The sequence below is a fragment of the Montipora foliosa genome, chromosome 5, assembly GCF_036669935.1.
Source record: "Montipora foliosa isolate CH-2021 chromosome 5, ASM3666993v2, whole genome shotgun sequence".
NCBI classification, from domain to species: Eukaryota; Metazoa; Cnidaria; class Anthozoa; order Scleractinia; family Acroporidae; genus Montipora; species Montipora foliosa.
Window position 1 is genome coordinate 11,714,654 of NC_090873.1, and position 17,500 is coordinate 11,732,153.

The 17,500-nt window shown below is 39.3% G+C and overlaps 1 protein-coding gene across 2 annotated transcripts in view; it reads left to right on the top strand.

The window, feature by feature from the left end:
• The window catches only part of LOC138003613 (adhesion G-protein coupled receptor D1-like), a 55,878-nt gene that overhangs the window by 8,254 nt on the left and 30,124 nt on the right, over positions 1–17,500 (top strand). For both annotated transcript variants that reach the window (XM_068849780.1, XM_068849779.1), the window contains exons 2-7: positions 6,218–6,589; positions 8,395–8,444; positions 9,619–9,666; positions 10,929–11,088; positions 13,219–13,323; positions 14,827–14,884. In XM_068849780.1, the coding sequence (XP_068705881.1) occupies positions 6,218–6,589; positions 8,395–8,444; positions 9,619–9,666; positions 10,929–11,088; positions 13,219–13,323; positions 14,827–14,884 (793 nt within the window). The remainder of the gene's footprint in view (positions 1–6,217; positions 6,590–8,394; positions 8,445–9,618; positions 9,667–10,928; positions 11,089–13,218; positions 13,324–14,826; positions 14,885–17,500) is intronic.

Here is a 17,500-nt window from a genome sequence, read left to right on the forward strand (position 1 = left end):
AGTCGTAGCCGTTGTGAAATCGCCGATGACGTAATAGTTTTAGCTTTCTTTCTGAAAAGTCACGATTACATGTTTCAATTTTGGGCTACCTTTCAAGAAAGGCCGTTTCTCCGGAAATTTTTCGTTTGGGAAGACCAAATAGGCTTACCATTTACATTCCCACCGAAATTTCCGGATTTTTGTGGTAAATGGTGAACAACCTATAACTCGGATACCTTTCAGGTATTTCGAGTAATAACTGTTGGTTTATCGATCGATATCCCTCGATGTACTGGTGTGAGAAATAACTTTGAACATTTCAATGCATCTGGAAGCGCAAAAACAAAGCACAGATGATTTCAACGATCGCATTTTCCGTGGACTCTTAACAGCAGTCCCCAAAAAGTGCAGCGACCTGCTGTCATGATAATGTGAGTTGTTGACAGATGTAAAACAGGATTGTCTTTCAAACACTAATTATTTTATGCTTATGACTCGTTTTTTATTATAAATATTTATTTTACCCTCAGTCTGCATTTTACATTTTATCCCTGGTCTGCAGTCTGCATTTCACCCTCAGTCTGCATTTTACCCCCGGTCTGCAGTCTGCAGTCTGCATTCTCTGCGTTTTACACTGACCGGTCTTACACGAATTACAATCCCAGTATCGGTTATCAACAAACTAATCGATAAGAAGTTTTATAAATGTGGCTCCAATGATATTTAAGACAAGTCCTATTTGTGTGAATGAAGTCGAATATTTGAGGCAAGTTTTGTATGTGTGCCACAAGTTGTATAAATGTTCAAAGAAAGTCTTAAGGTGATGTTACACGAGCCGATTTTTAACCCAACATTGTTGCGTTAAAAGTTGCCTCGTGTAACATGGTGCACAGGGCGATTTTTAACGCAACATTTTGTTGTGGCAACAACATGTTGCAGGTTTTTGAAAGCGATTCAAAAACCTGCAACATTGTTGCCCGAATTTTGTTGGCGTTGGTGCGTGTAACACCCCCGCCGCTGACTTTAAACGCAAGATCGTCAAGAGCTAACTCTCTTATTAACTGATGATATACCCCTCTTTCCTCCCTCCGTCTAACCCAACTTCTCGTCCAAATAATTCGTTCCTGATTTCTTCCTTTAATCCTTTTCATCTTCCAAATGGTCCACTAACGACAAAACCTGAATGATTTTCAGCCGCCGTCTTCTTAACTCATTGTCCGCCATATTTGTCGAGCAGTAGCCTGGTTTCAAGTGTTGTGTCCAATGTTGCGTTAAAAATCGTCTCGTTTAACATACCGTTGCCGCAACAATGTTGTGTTAAAACCTGTCCCGTGTAACATGGATTAAAGATCGGCGTTAAAAATCGGCTCGCGTAACATCACCTTTATGTATCTGCAAGATGTTGTGTTTATTTGGGAACAAGTTGGATGTTTCCACATTTAGTTGTATCTATATGAAACAAGTTTTACATGTCAAGAACAAGTTTTATATTTATTAAGGAAGTATTTTTGTCCGTTTTGGCGCGTCATGTATTTGGGTGGTTTTTGGCAAACAGAAGTTAATTATTCGTAATGCGATCTCTTCCGTTGCTGTTAGCAACGGGTCGCAAATTTGACTGTATTTTGACACTTTTATTGCATTATCATATTACGCATTGATCGCTAATCCGATTACTCCAAAAATCGAAAAATATTCGTGCTTCATCAGTTTTCGGTCAAATTTATGTCCAAGTAAGCAGATAAATTGAAGAAAATTTTAGTTTTGCATCCAAAAATTCGTAATCAACGCTAAAATCACCAAATTTTGCCTGGAAAAAGGACTTTTTGTTCTATTTCTCTTAAATTTTTTCGTTCAAATTTCGCTTTTATGAAATATTTCAGGTGGCTGTAAATATGTTATATGCTGTTGGAAAGCTTATTTTCTTAGCTTTAAAATGATGTATGTTGTCCCCTAACTTAACATATTTTTATTGTTTGATTACGCAAGTGTAATAAAATATTCGCGTCCGATCTGTATGGGTGTTTATAAACACCTATATCCACCCATTTTATATTAAAGTTAATGAACGAATTGTTTTTCATCACTTAGCCGGGACATAATAACTAAAGGCTATTTGGCAGAATAGAGTTGGATCGCGACAGGAATTTCATTTTATATTTCGTTCAAGGAGAATAACCCTTCAAATCCATAAGATTCGTCGTTTTCAGTCACAAGAATTACCTCAAACATCATTTCCGGTATAAAGAAAAAAGGTATTTTCTTATAATACTTGATAATAATAGCAGTACAGTATGATACCTTGGATTTTATCGAAATTATGTGAAAGATAGAGAGACTAAAATTATAACTAGACCCCCCCGTGAGGGTACACTGGGTTGCCTGTGGTACGAGTAGCGTTCCGGGAATTTTTTTTAATTTGGCGGCGGGGAGGGGGTTCTTTTTCTTTCAACTGTTATAAATTTTGACAAGAAATGTGCGAATTCAACACAAAGATCACAATCGCCCAACTCTCAGAGGTTGACCATTGTTTCTGGAAAATCAAAAATTTACTCTCCAAGACAAGGTTATTTATCACCAGGTAATTCCATCGTTTTGGTAATAGCAGCTACTTTATTATACATCAGCGTCACAATCTTTTGCCGATTTTGGGGGTCATTTTGTTGAAACTTAAGCACGCTTCCAACAGACCTGTCTATTTTCGTGACTGATGCGTTACCACGAAAACTCTCCCCGAATCACATTTGAACACATGTATGCAAATTTGCTAAGCTCGAAAATTACACATGATAAATTTACAAAACCTTGAAATTTCACAGAAATATTTTCCAGCGAAACATTTATTGAAACAAGGAACATATTTGTTATAAGAGGCAAGAAACCCTTTCTATTTCAGTTGCGTGCGTGCAAGCGAAATACACAATCACAAAGCATATGCAATTAAATAAATTTCTGACAGTTCACATCAAACCCATTTCGAAAGAACCTTGACCGTAAATACTAAAGCACAAAAGAGACAACAAGCTTTCATTCAAATAATTTTTCACTGTCACATTTCCAATTTTTTTTAACTTTTGCAGAGTTGAGTACAAAATGAATGTTACTTGCCAGACAAACAGGCAAACTTTAAGTACATGCGACTTCAGTAAACACTGTGAGACACACAACAGAGATCACAGATCTACTTGTGTTGTTCGATTCCTTCTCTGTGTTTGTTGAACCCGTAAGTTACCAGAGAAATTTCCATTTGGTTTCAGTGTTGTGCGTAACACCACCTTGGCGAAATATTAGAAGTACAGCTCATTTTGATTTCGGCTCGATGGGCGAAAGATTCACGCTGTCGAAGTCCATTACTCGTCGCTTTTAAGATTCCAGATCTTTATGTTTCACTACCTGTCTTGAAGTTCCATTCTTGAGCTCCATATGGGTATATTTTCTTTAAAGATGTACTAAAACGCCATTTGCGTTACAATGACTTTCGACGCTATTACAGGGTAATTGTACAGAGCAAACTACGCATTACCCCAGCCCCCTGAAACCTAACAAAATACGCACAGAAGACTCTATGCACAAAGACACCACTTAGCAGGGGAGTGACAGGCAAGACTTTTCCCGACACGGAAAAAAATAACAAAAACAACAAAAAAAACCCACGAAATGAAACCGAGATTCCGACTGGGTTTGGCAACCCAGTAATTAACGGACACACAGATTGTATGGACCCCTTGTGATATAGCCACGGAATAGGCCAGTTTCGTATTCTAACGGTTAGACTGGATCTAGCATTAAATGGAGGCTAATGCGGGCAGATTAATTTGCATTTAAAAAGATTTGCCTGCATTAGCCTCCATTTCATGCTAGATCCAGTCCAGCCGTGAGAATTCGAAAATGGTCTATTCGGCGAATTCATGATCATGAACTGTAAGATACATACATGCAAACATTATTAATTGACCACTCTCCATAGGGGCTTTTCAGGGCCCATGAAACACGATGACGACAGAACGAAACATTCAACAACAACTGTTAAGAATCCCGACTGGCCGCGGGAGTTAAGCTAGTTGGCTATTTACAAGTGCAGCTGAGAAGTTGAACCAGGGACAACCAGGAACAAATTCAACCAGTGGTCAGAACGTGTCTTGAACCCGGGATGCCCGGATGTCAAGGCCGGAGCAACCCCGCCACTGGGCCGCACTGCGACGTCACAGTGTAAAAATGTTTTCGTCTCAAGAAACTTACGGTTTATCACAATCTATTCTTTTCGCCCGCCTTCTCAATTTCATTCCATTCTTACCGGTTTTTTGACTTAAAGTACCTACGGAAAATACCATGAAGAAATCTCCGTTGGTTCACCAAGGCCAAAAAGAAGAGGAAAAACAACTGAATATGGTTGCGATTCAGCCACTGCACGGCCAACGTTCATCGTCAATGTAATTTGCATAAAATTCCGTTTGCAAACTGTTGGTTGGCCTTTAGCTGTCCACGCGCCAAGAGCCTTTCATTCTGCTTTCATCATTATTTGCATTATTTTGCGATAATTTTCTGAAACATCCAAAAGCATTCTTTCGCGAAGAGATTTATATTTAAGTGTACCATTTTGGTTTGGCTTTGTAAGCCTATTGCATTGAGGTTGTATGTGGTTTGTTTTTTAACTAGCTAATGAGAATGTAATGATATGTAAGAGAATTTTGAATGTAATCAGCGATATTCTTTTCCAGTCGGCATTTTGTTCATGTCTGTACAGTCATGGATTCAATTGGGAAGCTTTTACCTATTGACGCCTGGGGGTTCCCCATTGACGAGTAAAATCTTCTGGCGTTAGACAGTACTAAGTATGGCCGGTGTATCAGCGGCAGTGTATGGAGTTTAGCGACAGCGAATAAGGTTTAGCAATAGAGCGGTTTTCAATTGAGTGTCGAAAGTAATTAGCAAATTACTTTGTTTTTGCATCTACTTCACTCAGTGATTGGTTCAAAGTTCTCTGGCGACTTTTTCAACCAATCAGAAGTGAAAGCAAAACCAACCGTGGCTGACGCGTGCACGTTTTCCCGCGCTTTGTGTCTGCTACGTGTAATTAGTTCGAGTTTTGATTGGTTTACTGGATTGTCTCCGTCCTTTTTGATTGGCCAAAGTAATTACTTTGGTTTTGGTTTTACGACACTCGTTTGAAAACCGCTCTATCGAATGGATTCTAGCGATAGCGAATGTGTATTAGTGACAGCGAATGAGCTTTAACGCTAGCAAATGAGTTTTAGCGAAAGCAAATGAGGTTTAGCGCTAGCGAATGAAATTTAGCGACAGCGAAGAAGCACTAGCGAAAAAGCTTTTGTTTTAAAACAATAGGGCAACCATGACACGTCACAATTATTTAAGATGGCAGCGCTCGGGAAATTTGAAAACCAAAAGAACCGTTTTTTCGGATACAAACGCTCCCATTGGAAAACGTTCGAAGAATTTTGATTGTGAGCATTATGTTAACTATTTTAAAGATATATTCCTGTTTTATTGGAGGTTCCCTTTAAAGGGCTTCCCCGTTACGTATACCTGACTATCATGATGGTGACCATTACGTCGAAAATAAGAGTATCTACATAATGTTTCAGTTAAAGATTGTTCCGTAAAATCGCAACTTACTTGAAACAACGTTGAAACAGTATAATTGTAGGGTTAATCGTTCTTATAAGATAGTCTCTTGAAATTATTGAACTGATTTGACGTTTGAGCCATCTTTCAAACGGAATGATGACAGAACTATCCAGTAGCGGATCTAGGAATATTGTAAGGGGGTGAGATGAAAGAATCGAAGTATATACTGTAAATAAATCGATGCTGTCAACAGAAATATAGCTTAATTTAATTAAACTGTATTTTACCAGAGGGAAAAAACGCAGTTTAATCAGAGTCAGAGGCTGGAAGAAGATTCTGCTCGTAACCTCGTTTGCTCTGGACATGAATATGTTAACCAATCAGAATCAAGTAATCATGCCCTCTTGGTTACCAAAAGTGCTAACGTAATAAAGAAAATATGCCCTCCCTTTCAGCCAATCAGAATTCTGTAATTTTGCCCCGTACGTGATAAGCATTAATATATCATTAATAAAAATGTTCGCGTCAGGTAAACAGTATCTGTTCCAGAAAAACATAAAAATACTGTAAAAAGAAGGTAAATAGCCATCCTATTAAACCTCCCCCCCTTCCCCTGGATCTGCCCCTGCTATCGATGTTGTTTATTTATTCTCAGGTAGATGCAGTTCATCTTGCGAATTCGAAATTGTTGACTTTACTAGCGGAAATTTAGTAAATTGGAATTCAGCTGTAACTGATCATAATGATGGGGATTTTCTGGCCAAAATCAGCACTTTGGATCAACTTTGCGATGCCAAAACGTACTTCCGTGATCCAAACCGGGAATATTGGACAGCTCTTCGGCTTACCGGCGATGGAGAGTGTCAATGGGGCTTAAATAATTCAGCAATCAGGGAAAATTGCAGCGAGGTTCTTGAAGAATCACAGCCTGGTCAATGTTACGTTATAAGCAAATATCCAATGAAATTGCAACCAAGAAGCTGTAACAGCTCAAAGAATGTTTTATACATGTTCGAGTGTGACCCAGGTAAGTGAGGACATTTTCAGGTATGTTCACCTTGGAGGCGGTGCGACGAGGGCAATTTGGAAAACTTGGAAAATACTAGTGAAATTAATTAGATCCTTTAATTGCACAAGGAAAAAAAAAGGAACGAAATTAAAAGGAACTTTATTGAAGTGTCTAGTTCTATATCGCTGGAGCACTAATTGGTCTAGTTGGGGATGTCGACATTGTAAACTGAAATTAACAAATTAACGCAAATCAAATCAAATGTAGGTATTTGAGGAGAGGCGAAAACCGGAGTACCCGGAGAAAAACCTCAAAGGGCAGAGTAGAGAACCAACAAATGAAGCTCACCTCCGTATGATGACGAGGCACATTGACGCAGCGGTTGCATGTTTATCACATAATTATTGAGGGAAGCCCGTTCACTGCCGCGAGAAAACAGACCGATCAGTTCAATGAACAGCTTTAGAATTAAAATTGCAGCAATCGTGCTTTCGTTAATTTGGTTAAAATCGTTGCTTTCAACAGAAATAGCGCTTAAAACGTATCACCCTGCGAGAAGAGCCTCTCTAAAACTCGGCAGAGTCTTTAACTCGCCGCAGCCCAAGTTTCCGGGCTAGTCACTCCAGTCAAACCAGTTTAGGTAGCGCGCACATCGTATTTTTGACAAGGCGAATGTCAAAATCGAGCCTTCAGTTCCAAAAACAATATGACGTCTTGGAGTGCAATCAAGACATGGCCTGGCTTTGAGACTGTCTCCAGGCAACGGCTTGCGCATAATCAATAACAATTTAACACGATTTCTGCAGAGTCCTTTCTTTTTGGTCGAGTTAAGAAACTTAAGGCTCTGCTGGCAGTCAAAACGTTTTAACCAGTATCAAAAATCCCATAATGTACTCTTTGTTTGTTCCCCTTGCCCCCAACCCCCCCCCCCCCACCCCCCTAAATTTTGCATAAGCATTGTTTCCAGTTTCTCTTGGGACCATTGTAAGACCCAAGAGAAAATAAAAACAATGGTTATGCAAAATTGTGGAGGGACAAACAAAAAGTATTATGATATTTTTGATACTGGCTAATTTTATATGTGCATAAAGATTCTGTTGTAACCTAAGCAACTTTTACAATCAGGATCAAATAATAATGCCCTCTTGATTATCAAAAGTGCCCTCGTGATCAAGAAAAATGCTTTTCGTCTCCCCCAATCAGCATTCCCGTATGTGATAACTACATTGATCGTTTCAGAACTTAGCAGGGTTGGAGGTGAGGATCACAGTACGCCAAGCCAGATGCACGACCTTAGTCATTTTCCCCAAAAATGCCCTTGGCGATGTAATATTTTAAGCTTATTTAAAAACCCTTGTCAGAAACTTCCAAAAAATTAAAAGCAGAATTATTGTCCCTTTAACATTCATTTTCTCCCAGTCTAGAATTTTCAACTTCATATTCAATAGCATTTTAACAAACACAAGGAACATGGCAGTTTCTTCAAAGGCAAATCATTTTTTGTCTAGTTTAGTGAAAAAATAATTATAATAAATAAAATAGCAGTCGGTTGCCTACATTGAATACAGACCGGAGATGTTGAAAGAAGTCCTACATCACATTACATGTATTTCACAAAGCACGATTTTGATGAAAAGTTACAAAATGATCACTACACTGAATATTTTGCTAAACCAATTTTTGCCGCTCAAGTAATATTATCAGCAAATAAAGAAACTTTGGGGGCATTGCGGGCTGCATTCCCCTGCCCCACCCCAGCCCTGCTTCGCCACCTATGTTAATAAGGTAGTAGTTGTCCTCTTCTTTCTTTCTTTCTTTTTTAGGTTGGCAGCCCAATTATAAGAAGTACACATATGAATGTGCACAATACAAGGTAACAAATTTTGACAGTGGACTAGCTAAGCGCTCTTCTTACTAAATGTTCGGATTTCAAAGGGCAATTACAGCTAATACGGCGATCAAATCCAAACTTCAACTGCCCCCCACCCCCCTCCCCGGGCATTTGACAACCTTCTGTGCCCGGGAGTCGGGAATTTGACCTTTGCTTTCGTGGGGTGGGGAAAATTGAACCGGAAAGGTCAGGTTTCAAATAATTGTTTTTTTCGGGCGCCGAAGTCGCTAACAGCTATAAAACACGTGTTTGGACGATGGAAGAGTTTAAAGGAAGAGATGTAGCATTTGTGAACGATTGGCTCACAAAGAAAGGTCTTCAAAAGGTCTTTATTAAAGACGGCAGGAGCCGATGACGATTGTTCTTTAGTAGGGTATGACAGACAAATCCTTCAAATCCGACGATAGGATAGGGCATTTGAACACCATTTCGGCCCGACGGGGCGGGAATTTGAATGATCCAATCTTCAAAAGTTCGAATGCCCGGGCTTGCCCGGGGGAGGGGGGGAGGAATGTTGAAGTTTCGCGTTGATGGGCGAATAAGCATTGCGTGGAACATTCCATAGTGCCATAAAATCGGCATACTCTCAGTCTTGCACTGTGGATAAAAAAGGCATCTGCGAAGCACTTAACCCGGGATAAGTATTACTTCGAAAAAGGGGCAAAGTCCTAGAAAAAAGATTTACACGTAAAAAAATTAAAAAAAAAAGTGTGGAACATATTAAGTTAAAAGAGAATGTAGAGGGCTAAATGAGATAAAAAAAAATGTCCTTGCGGTTTCAAATTCATTTAGCTTTAGCAAGCTTTCCTTTTTGTGCAATCTTCAAGTAGTCTTGTTGGATACCATCGAAAATTGAAAAGCTGGGAACTGTTCCAGGAGAGCAGAAGAATTTGGGTTGTGGCTTTCTGTGCATAAGTGCATAAGCGAATGCTTTCCCGTTACTTTGTCAATTGCATTTATAGTAGCGCCATATTTTCTAACATGAATCCTTTGTATAAATTCGCTTTCAGCTTCGTCTGTGTAAGCGCAAAAAGTCAATAAAGGTTCGAAAAAAAGCGCAAACAAAGCGGATACTTTTCCACATTCTTTTCTTTGCTTTGTTGCTGCTGTTGTTTGCACGTTGTTGCTGATGTTACTGCGTATTTTTGTCCCAAAGATTTCTACTTGTTTACAAAATGTTACAAGTGATTCGCAGTGGATGGTGGTAAGTGGAAGAATATAGAGGACTATATCTTACCAGGCAAAAAGACAACTTACATCTTCATACTCACAAATATTCTTTTTCTCTTCGGGTGCAGGGTCCTCAAATTTGGAATGACATTCCTCTCTCACTTCGTAATTCACTTACTCTTTCTAGTTACAAACATAAACTGAGGGATTATTTTCAATCATTATAAGTTTAAACTAAGTTGAACACAAATTCTTTTTTCTCCCTTCAAACTCTTTTTTTTTATCACTTTTTGCACACTATCATTACTGGTATGTTTATTTTACTTTATGTGCAGTAATAATTCTTTTTAGGTTGTAATAGTTTGCCTTTTCTCTGTAATTTTTATTCTCATTGTAACTTAGCAGCACATTGTGACCTACGCCGTATAAGCCTCTGGCTTTGGCATTAGTCATCTTATTATTGTCACTTAACTTGTGCTTTGTGTACTTATTTATAAAAAATAAAAAAATAAAATAAAAGTATTAAGCTCTGAATTTATTAATAACTGGCAACACGGGAAACAGTAAGTCTTATTTCCCCTTGGGAAAGCAAAACTTACTTACGAGTTTATTGCTTTATTGCATTTTTGGTGCGATTGCCTTGTAAGTACCCTTTCTTTTTTTCGAGCTTCTGTCCCGGAGAACTTTACTGGCTGCCATTTTAGTGTTCTTTTGTTTCCATGCAATTGGCTCTTATGGACTCGTTCAAGGTGAAATATTCTATTGAATTTCAAGTTTGAAAGAGAGGCCATAATGGCGGCATTTCGGAATAAAGTGTATAAGTTAAATTTCTCAGTCTTCAGTTCTTGTTTGAAAGCGTTCAGCTGCCAAAACACAAGGAATGTTTCTGGCTTCACGCGGGCTGGCAGACAAATTTTCCGCGGTTTTTAAGGTGCTCAACATGATCACGTTGGAGTTCAATTCGTAGCTTCCCTGGAGGACTAGTAAGTTTTGCTCACCCTCTGTTTTGAGTTTTGACCCATGGCACGTGACATGTTCTCCTCCAATCGGAAAACTTATTTTGGTATGTGGAAAACGCTTTTATTGTTATTTAATAACCGTTATTTTAGGACAGGTTAGTCAAAATTAGAGAGATTAAATCACGCCGTTTCCTTATCCGGTCTTACCATTTGCAGTTTAAAGATCCTTAGTGTTGGTCCAGTCTTGGTTGAACTCAAGACCTTCTTTCCCGTAATCAGTAAATTAAGATAGCAGTGATATCGACATAGTGCATATATTTGCTGATTTTATTTACAGAATGTACCATATTCTTGGTCATGCAACACCAGTGAAGAGTCTGCTGTTGGCGTGTGTTACTTGGAGATGAAGGCCATAAGCTGTTGTGACAAGTATTGCAATCCAGCAAATGGAAATTTGACATACTCCAAGAACATTACATATATTGGAAATAACTTGAGTGAGTTTCTGCCTAGCCTCAAATACTTTCCAATTCAATTTTTTTGCTAAAATTTTCATTCATACTATGGGCATACTATGGGCAATATTTACACTTAAAAGGACTCTTGCAAAGATCTATTATAGACAGGCCTTCCCCCTGAAGAAAACATTACTGACTTGGCTCACAGGTTGGCAAAAGTTTGAAAAACTGTTCCTGGAACGCTTTTGTGAACGGGGTCGATTCTATATTTTATAACGACTGCAAAATTCTCGCGCGCTCATTGGCTAATTTTTATTGTCAAGAAGCGGACAGACACATGAATTTATAATTTATGCGAAATTGACGCAACATTGGTGACGTCAGCTTAAAGAAAAGTTGAAGTTTCTCGCATTTTTGTCTCGCGTTCTTCTGGTGTTTTGACTTAATTTTGATCCCTCTGCCTTTTTGTTATTGTAAAAAAACAAATTGATGTCAGTTTTTCATGCGTCTGTCCTGTTATTGATTATGACTTTCGTCATGACATTGTCAAAGTATCGCCTCGTGGATCCGCAGACCACTTTGACAATATTATGACGAAATTCTTTGTCAATAACAGGAGACTCTAACCTGCGATCAGGCGTACTTTTCCTTAGACATGGTGGGAAAAGGTACACCTGATACAATTTCTTAACGAGTCGTCTGCCGCCCACCTGTCAAGAGTGATGTTATCATGTGTCATGCTATAAATGTGAGCCAATCAGATTTTACCGGAAATTACCTGCACGCTGCGATTCAATTAAAGACGCGACAAAAACAAAATAGCACTCTGGCTTTGATTTCTGCAATCAAAGCTATTTCTGCAAATCCTGCTTGACAGTTGGTGCGGTTTCTCTGTTCAAACCATCAAGGAACAAAGAATTTCGAGATAAAGTGGCAGAAAAAGCCCGAATTCTTCATGTCATCATCAGGCGCAATCAACAGTACAATAAACTTCAGATTGTTCTGCGATTCCGTAAACAGTGTCGAATTTCTCTGTCAAGCTCGGCTGATTCCCCGAATGTGGCAGCCCTAAAGTTCTATTCGGTTCTTTTTGGAATCGCAACTTGTTGCTTCCGAATATATTCCAAAGGACTTGCCACAACTACAAACGTTTTCGAGTTGGTGGAAGAAGAACGATGCATTTTCTTCTAGAATGTTCGGGCCTGTATTAATAACACTATTGCGAAATCCCGTAGGAAGTACAACTGTAATGTCTTCTTTTAGTCAAACGGATGCATTCTCTACGCTCTTCCTTTAAAGGTTTTTGGAAAAAATCAGAAGTCGAAGCAACAGCAGCTGTAAACAGAGCCTAAACATCACTCGTGTTGAAATCCCTCTTGGCGGCCATAATTTCATCAGCTGTTAACCGATTTACAAGAAGTATGATTTGCAATTCTGTAACCAATCGGAGCGAGGCTCCAAAAGCTCTATTGTTTTTCGGCCAATCAGAGTAAAGTCCAGATTCTGGACTACGCGCAGACGACTCGTTAAGAAATTGTATCAGGCGTACTTGTTAGCGCCCTGTCTCAAGAAAAGTACGCTTGATCGCAGGTTAGACAGACTCATGAAAAACTGACATCAATTTGTTAATTTGACGTGGAATTTCGCAGTCATTGTAAAATGAAGAATGGAACTACCCATTCTTCTAACTATATCGGTAATGAATTAAACTGTCCCGCTGATTAAAATGCCTGGAGACTCTGCGACGGCGATGTTGAGGTAGTTGTTGTCGGAAAATCGTCGGCGTGAAAACTAAGCTGCATTTGGGATCATTAGGATTAAGGAAATTTGCTAAGAAGGTTAATTGTCACTCATGGGTACCGAGTCTAAAAGAAAAATTTTGATAATGTTATTATGACATCTTTAAAGAGTTTGCTCTTTCTTGCCTAAGCTTAAAGATATGCTATGTTACCAGCATTCACTTTGCTATACTTTGCCCTAATACGCTACACTTCTGTCATCACATCATTCACGCAAGAAAATTCTAAGCTAAGGACTTTTCTCTCTGTCTGGTAAGGTACTTCAAAACGCCAGAATACCGTTAAATCATTATTCCACGTATTCTTATTCCTGAATAGGATCAATGGAACACACCCTGAAATAGTCCATTTTTTCGTTATTATTTTATAGCTGCAAAAGTAGGAGAAGTACTGCATGGATTTTCAGAGCAGTGGAAGATTGGCTTTGACGACGGGGACATGGTCAGCCTGGCACCAGAGGTGTTTAAAAATACAGGTTTGGGAAATCTTGTACTGAGAACGAAGTATTCAATTTTTCGATGGTGACTCGGCGATTCTCGGAATAATCTCATTGCTCCTTTGCAGGAGTCGAACTCACGTACGACCTTCCGATGATTAATTAGTTCGGATGCTCAGCCACTGAAATTCTAGGGAGCTTCGTCATTAAACCAGTTTCAAGTGACAATCATTCTGTTGTATTGATGAGATTGAAATTGTCGAAATGGTGTATTCTAGCAATTGTAGTGGAAGGGGTGGTAAATTTTACCTCTTGAAGGCTCGAGGAGATGCATTTCTCGATGATGACTTTGGTCAAGAGAAAATGAGGGGACAGAGACGGAGGCTCAAGGCGTTGGCTGGGATATGTCATGTCCACGAAAGTTATTTTTAGACAAGCGGAAGTCTTTGTTCTAGCGGAAGTCTGTCTTCCGAGACGTCAGCATGCAGTCTTGTCTCGCTTTCAGGTTCTTAGTGAAGAGAGAAAATGGCGGCGCACGTGGAAGACTAATGAATATATATTTTCTTTCAAACATCAGACCGAGGATGGCCTGCATGCGGACGTCTCGGAATACAGACTTCCGCTAGAACAAAGACTTCCGCTCGTCTAAAAATAACTTTTGTAGACATGACATATCCCAAGGGCTGGACCGGGAGCCTCCCTCTCTGTCCCCTCATTTTCCCTTGCTTTGGTATAAGAATTTTAATTGCTCCCAGTTGGGAGTGGGACCATTGACCTTCTCAGGACGAGCTGCATTACTGCGATTATTTGGTTCTCGTACATTTTAGTTACTTCAGGATCCGGTGTCATTCTCACTGCCAGAAGCCACAGTGACACCGAGAATAACGAAGTAACTGCATCAAACTGACTCCGCTTAGGATGCTTTCCATTTGATACTGAACTGATCGGCCAGACCGGGCATTTGGAAGGACTAACTCTACAACGCCTTCAAATTAACACACTTCGAGGATGATATTAAATACTCTTCTAGAAGATCTAGAATACGAGGGATTATCAAGCAAGTGTTCTTTCAAATTATTTCATTTTCCTTGAAAACTGACGGGTCTGGCCGGCCAGTTCTGACAAAAGGAAAGCACCCCTTATATTTGAATGTATCAACTAAAATGCGTGCGTAATACTAATTAGATATCTCTGTAGCGCTCTAATAAAAATTGAAAACAATTGTACGTGGATACCAACAGTTGCAAAAGTGAACCCTAATAAAGCTGCCAAATTGGGAACAACTGCGCAGAAAAGTACCAGACAGTTTCTTTGTCCTCTGGTCAAGATTTTGCGAAAGCCATTCCGCATTACATTTGGTCGTGTGTAAGATACGCTGGCAAATCTAAGAAAATACGTCTCATGGATCTTTGTTGCAAGCGTCATCGGCAATGGTAAATTTACGGGTTTTTTTTTTCTTTCAAAGATATGAACCGAAACTTGAAAAACTTTGAGCAAGATATACCTGATTTGCCTTTTTTTTTTTTTTTTTTTTTTTTTCAGGGAGAGTTATTGTGGTTACGCTGCACCGAACAAGGGAACAAGACCTGAATTTGACGCAGTAAGTAAACTATAATTTTTCTTCTTTTAAATACTATTCATACTTTCATATATGAGTAACAGCCATTGATTAAGGCACAAAGCACGTTTTGTCATTACCTAGCCTTAATCGAATCAGGAGCTCATCAAGGGAAGTCTCCTCCCTTGGAAGATTCAGTACGCGCATTGAAGGGTTGACTCAAGCATAGTTAATCTAGGGACTGGTTATGAAACCCTGGGAATTTCAAAAGCAGGAACAATACAGTTGCAATTAGATGTTGAACCGACCGTGACCCTGCACAATCTTTTGTTTTTGGTTAATTTCGAATAAATTAGTCGAAACTTTTGATTGGTTATCCTGCCCGCAAAAAGCGTGTTTTTGTCGGGTTTTGTTATCGCAGGGGATTATATTGAATATTCCCCGTCAACAATAAACTGTCTGAAAAGCTGGTGGCGGCTTTTGATTGTAACAGGGGAGTGCGGGGCTGAGTTATCCCCCTGCAGCTATTCCCCTCAAAACATCAAATACATTACAATATTACTGCACCAAATAATACTTCCATTTATTAAATCATTTATTAACATTATCTGAATTCCTTTTATACAAGTTTCATTTCATGTTAAATAATGTGGAACGTATTAAAACTGGGTTTGTCACCAGGTGGGTACATTAAAAAATAAAGTTTATTAAGTTACACTGGTGGTTAAAAGCGTTTTTTTACGACATTCCTTGCACTGACTGCAGCAGGAGTTACGTTGGTGAAACGCAGAGTAAATTCTTAACAAAAAAAGGCGAGCACCACTTCCGTTTCGGAGTTAAATAAAATACACTACCTCCAATTACATCATTTGGGCAGTTACTTACAAACTTTTTGTATAAACGGACTACGCATCTCTCTGGATTCACAATGTTCTCATGACGCTCGACAACTTTTGCCTTGACTTTGCAATGCTGTAATCCTGCAGCATAATTCTTTTCCGCGAAAGACGTGTACTTTAGTCTTGATCTTTCGACTAAATTTCCTTCAATAACTTCAAATTGAGAAAAACGGAGCTCTCCGTGTTCTTCGCCACTTCGAAGCGAAAAGTACTTGCCAAATAAATAAATGTGTTAACCAACGTGCGAGGGTCATCTTCACCCAACAGTCCCTTCGACCACAGAATCTCTTCTTCGTCTCCTGGTATTGGTTTTGCATGTTCGACATTGACTCCCATTCCATTACGTGTTAGAGTTTTCATTCGCGAATCAATGGAATCTTGGAATAGTTTATATCTCGGATTTCGGAAAATGTCCAACTCTGGCAAACCATTCTCTCTTAAAGCTCTTTGCAATCTATCGCAAATCTGGTAAAGCGTATTTGGTGGATACTCAGAACCGTCTTTCTTCTTTATTTCCTGGACAAACTTACTGAGCCAAAAACAGAGTTCCAAATCGCATAATGTATAAAGAGTGTCATATTCGGGGACAACAGGAAAGTCATTCCCTTTTCTTTGTTCCAACAGTAGAGAAGGTGTTCGGTCGTTTCGATACAAGTTGATTCGATACAAATTGAAGTCGTGTCGAGACATCATCAAAGTTGATTCGATACACGTAGAAAGTCAATTCGATTCAACTCAATATTTATCTTCTCAACCGTTAATTAGTGGTCTAACCAGCGCAAAAAACTCCAATCCCGGTAAGCTAATGAAGATGCTTCCAAGCGACCACGGTTATGTAAACACTTTCAACGATGGACGGACAATTTGCGAGCATTGCGAGTCTGGCGTTTAAGTCTAAGCACCCATTTCAAATAGCACTGATAAACAGCATTTAAGTATAAGCACCTTTTAGAAGAGTCAGCTGTCAATAACTGTGTGACTCGCATGGCTCGCGTGGCTCGCTCTAGCCTGCGTTGCAAGCGTTCCCGTTCGACAAAAGAGCTTCGAAACGATTTTCCGCAAACTGGCCGCGCGAAAGTTGGGGCAAGAGACTGAGTCTCTTTTCCGATTGAATTAATTAAACTGCCGATTAGGAGCATGATTACCCTATAAAAGGGGGAAAATTTTAATATGCATTCGATCATTGATCGCCATACGAGACACATTTCCTACAACGCAAACAACTAACCAAAAATGGAATCTATCTGCGACGATGATTGCATCCAGTGTAGATAGTCTGTTTGAGAAAGACAGCAAGTTATTTAATGCGACGGTTGTCACAAATGGAATCATAGGAAGTGTCAAGCAAACTTGATTTAAAGACGGTGATGGAGTTGGTTCCAAGCCCGCCTCAAGTAAGAAGAATAACGGTAGACTTCGAGAAAGCCATGTGGTCCGCCCTGAAAGAGGTTTTTCCCGAAGTAAAAATCCATGGCTGCACATTCCATTGGATGCAAGCTCTGTGGAGAAAGGTTAGCAACAAACGTAGGAACATGATTTTTTTTAAGTTAGTAAGTATGGACAAGGAGTACTTTTGTGATTCGGCAAATGATTTGCTATCACATTTACAATGCTAGCTTCCCTTATTATTTATTTATCGTTCATGTACTCCTGTCTGTAGTTTGAACGTTAACTTCCTTAGCATCTTTACTTTTGCAATACTAAAATGATTAATAAATGTCTGATGTATGTGTATGTAACATTTAGGTAGAATAGAGCT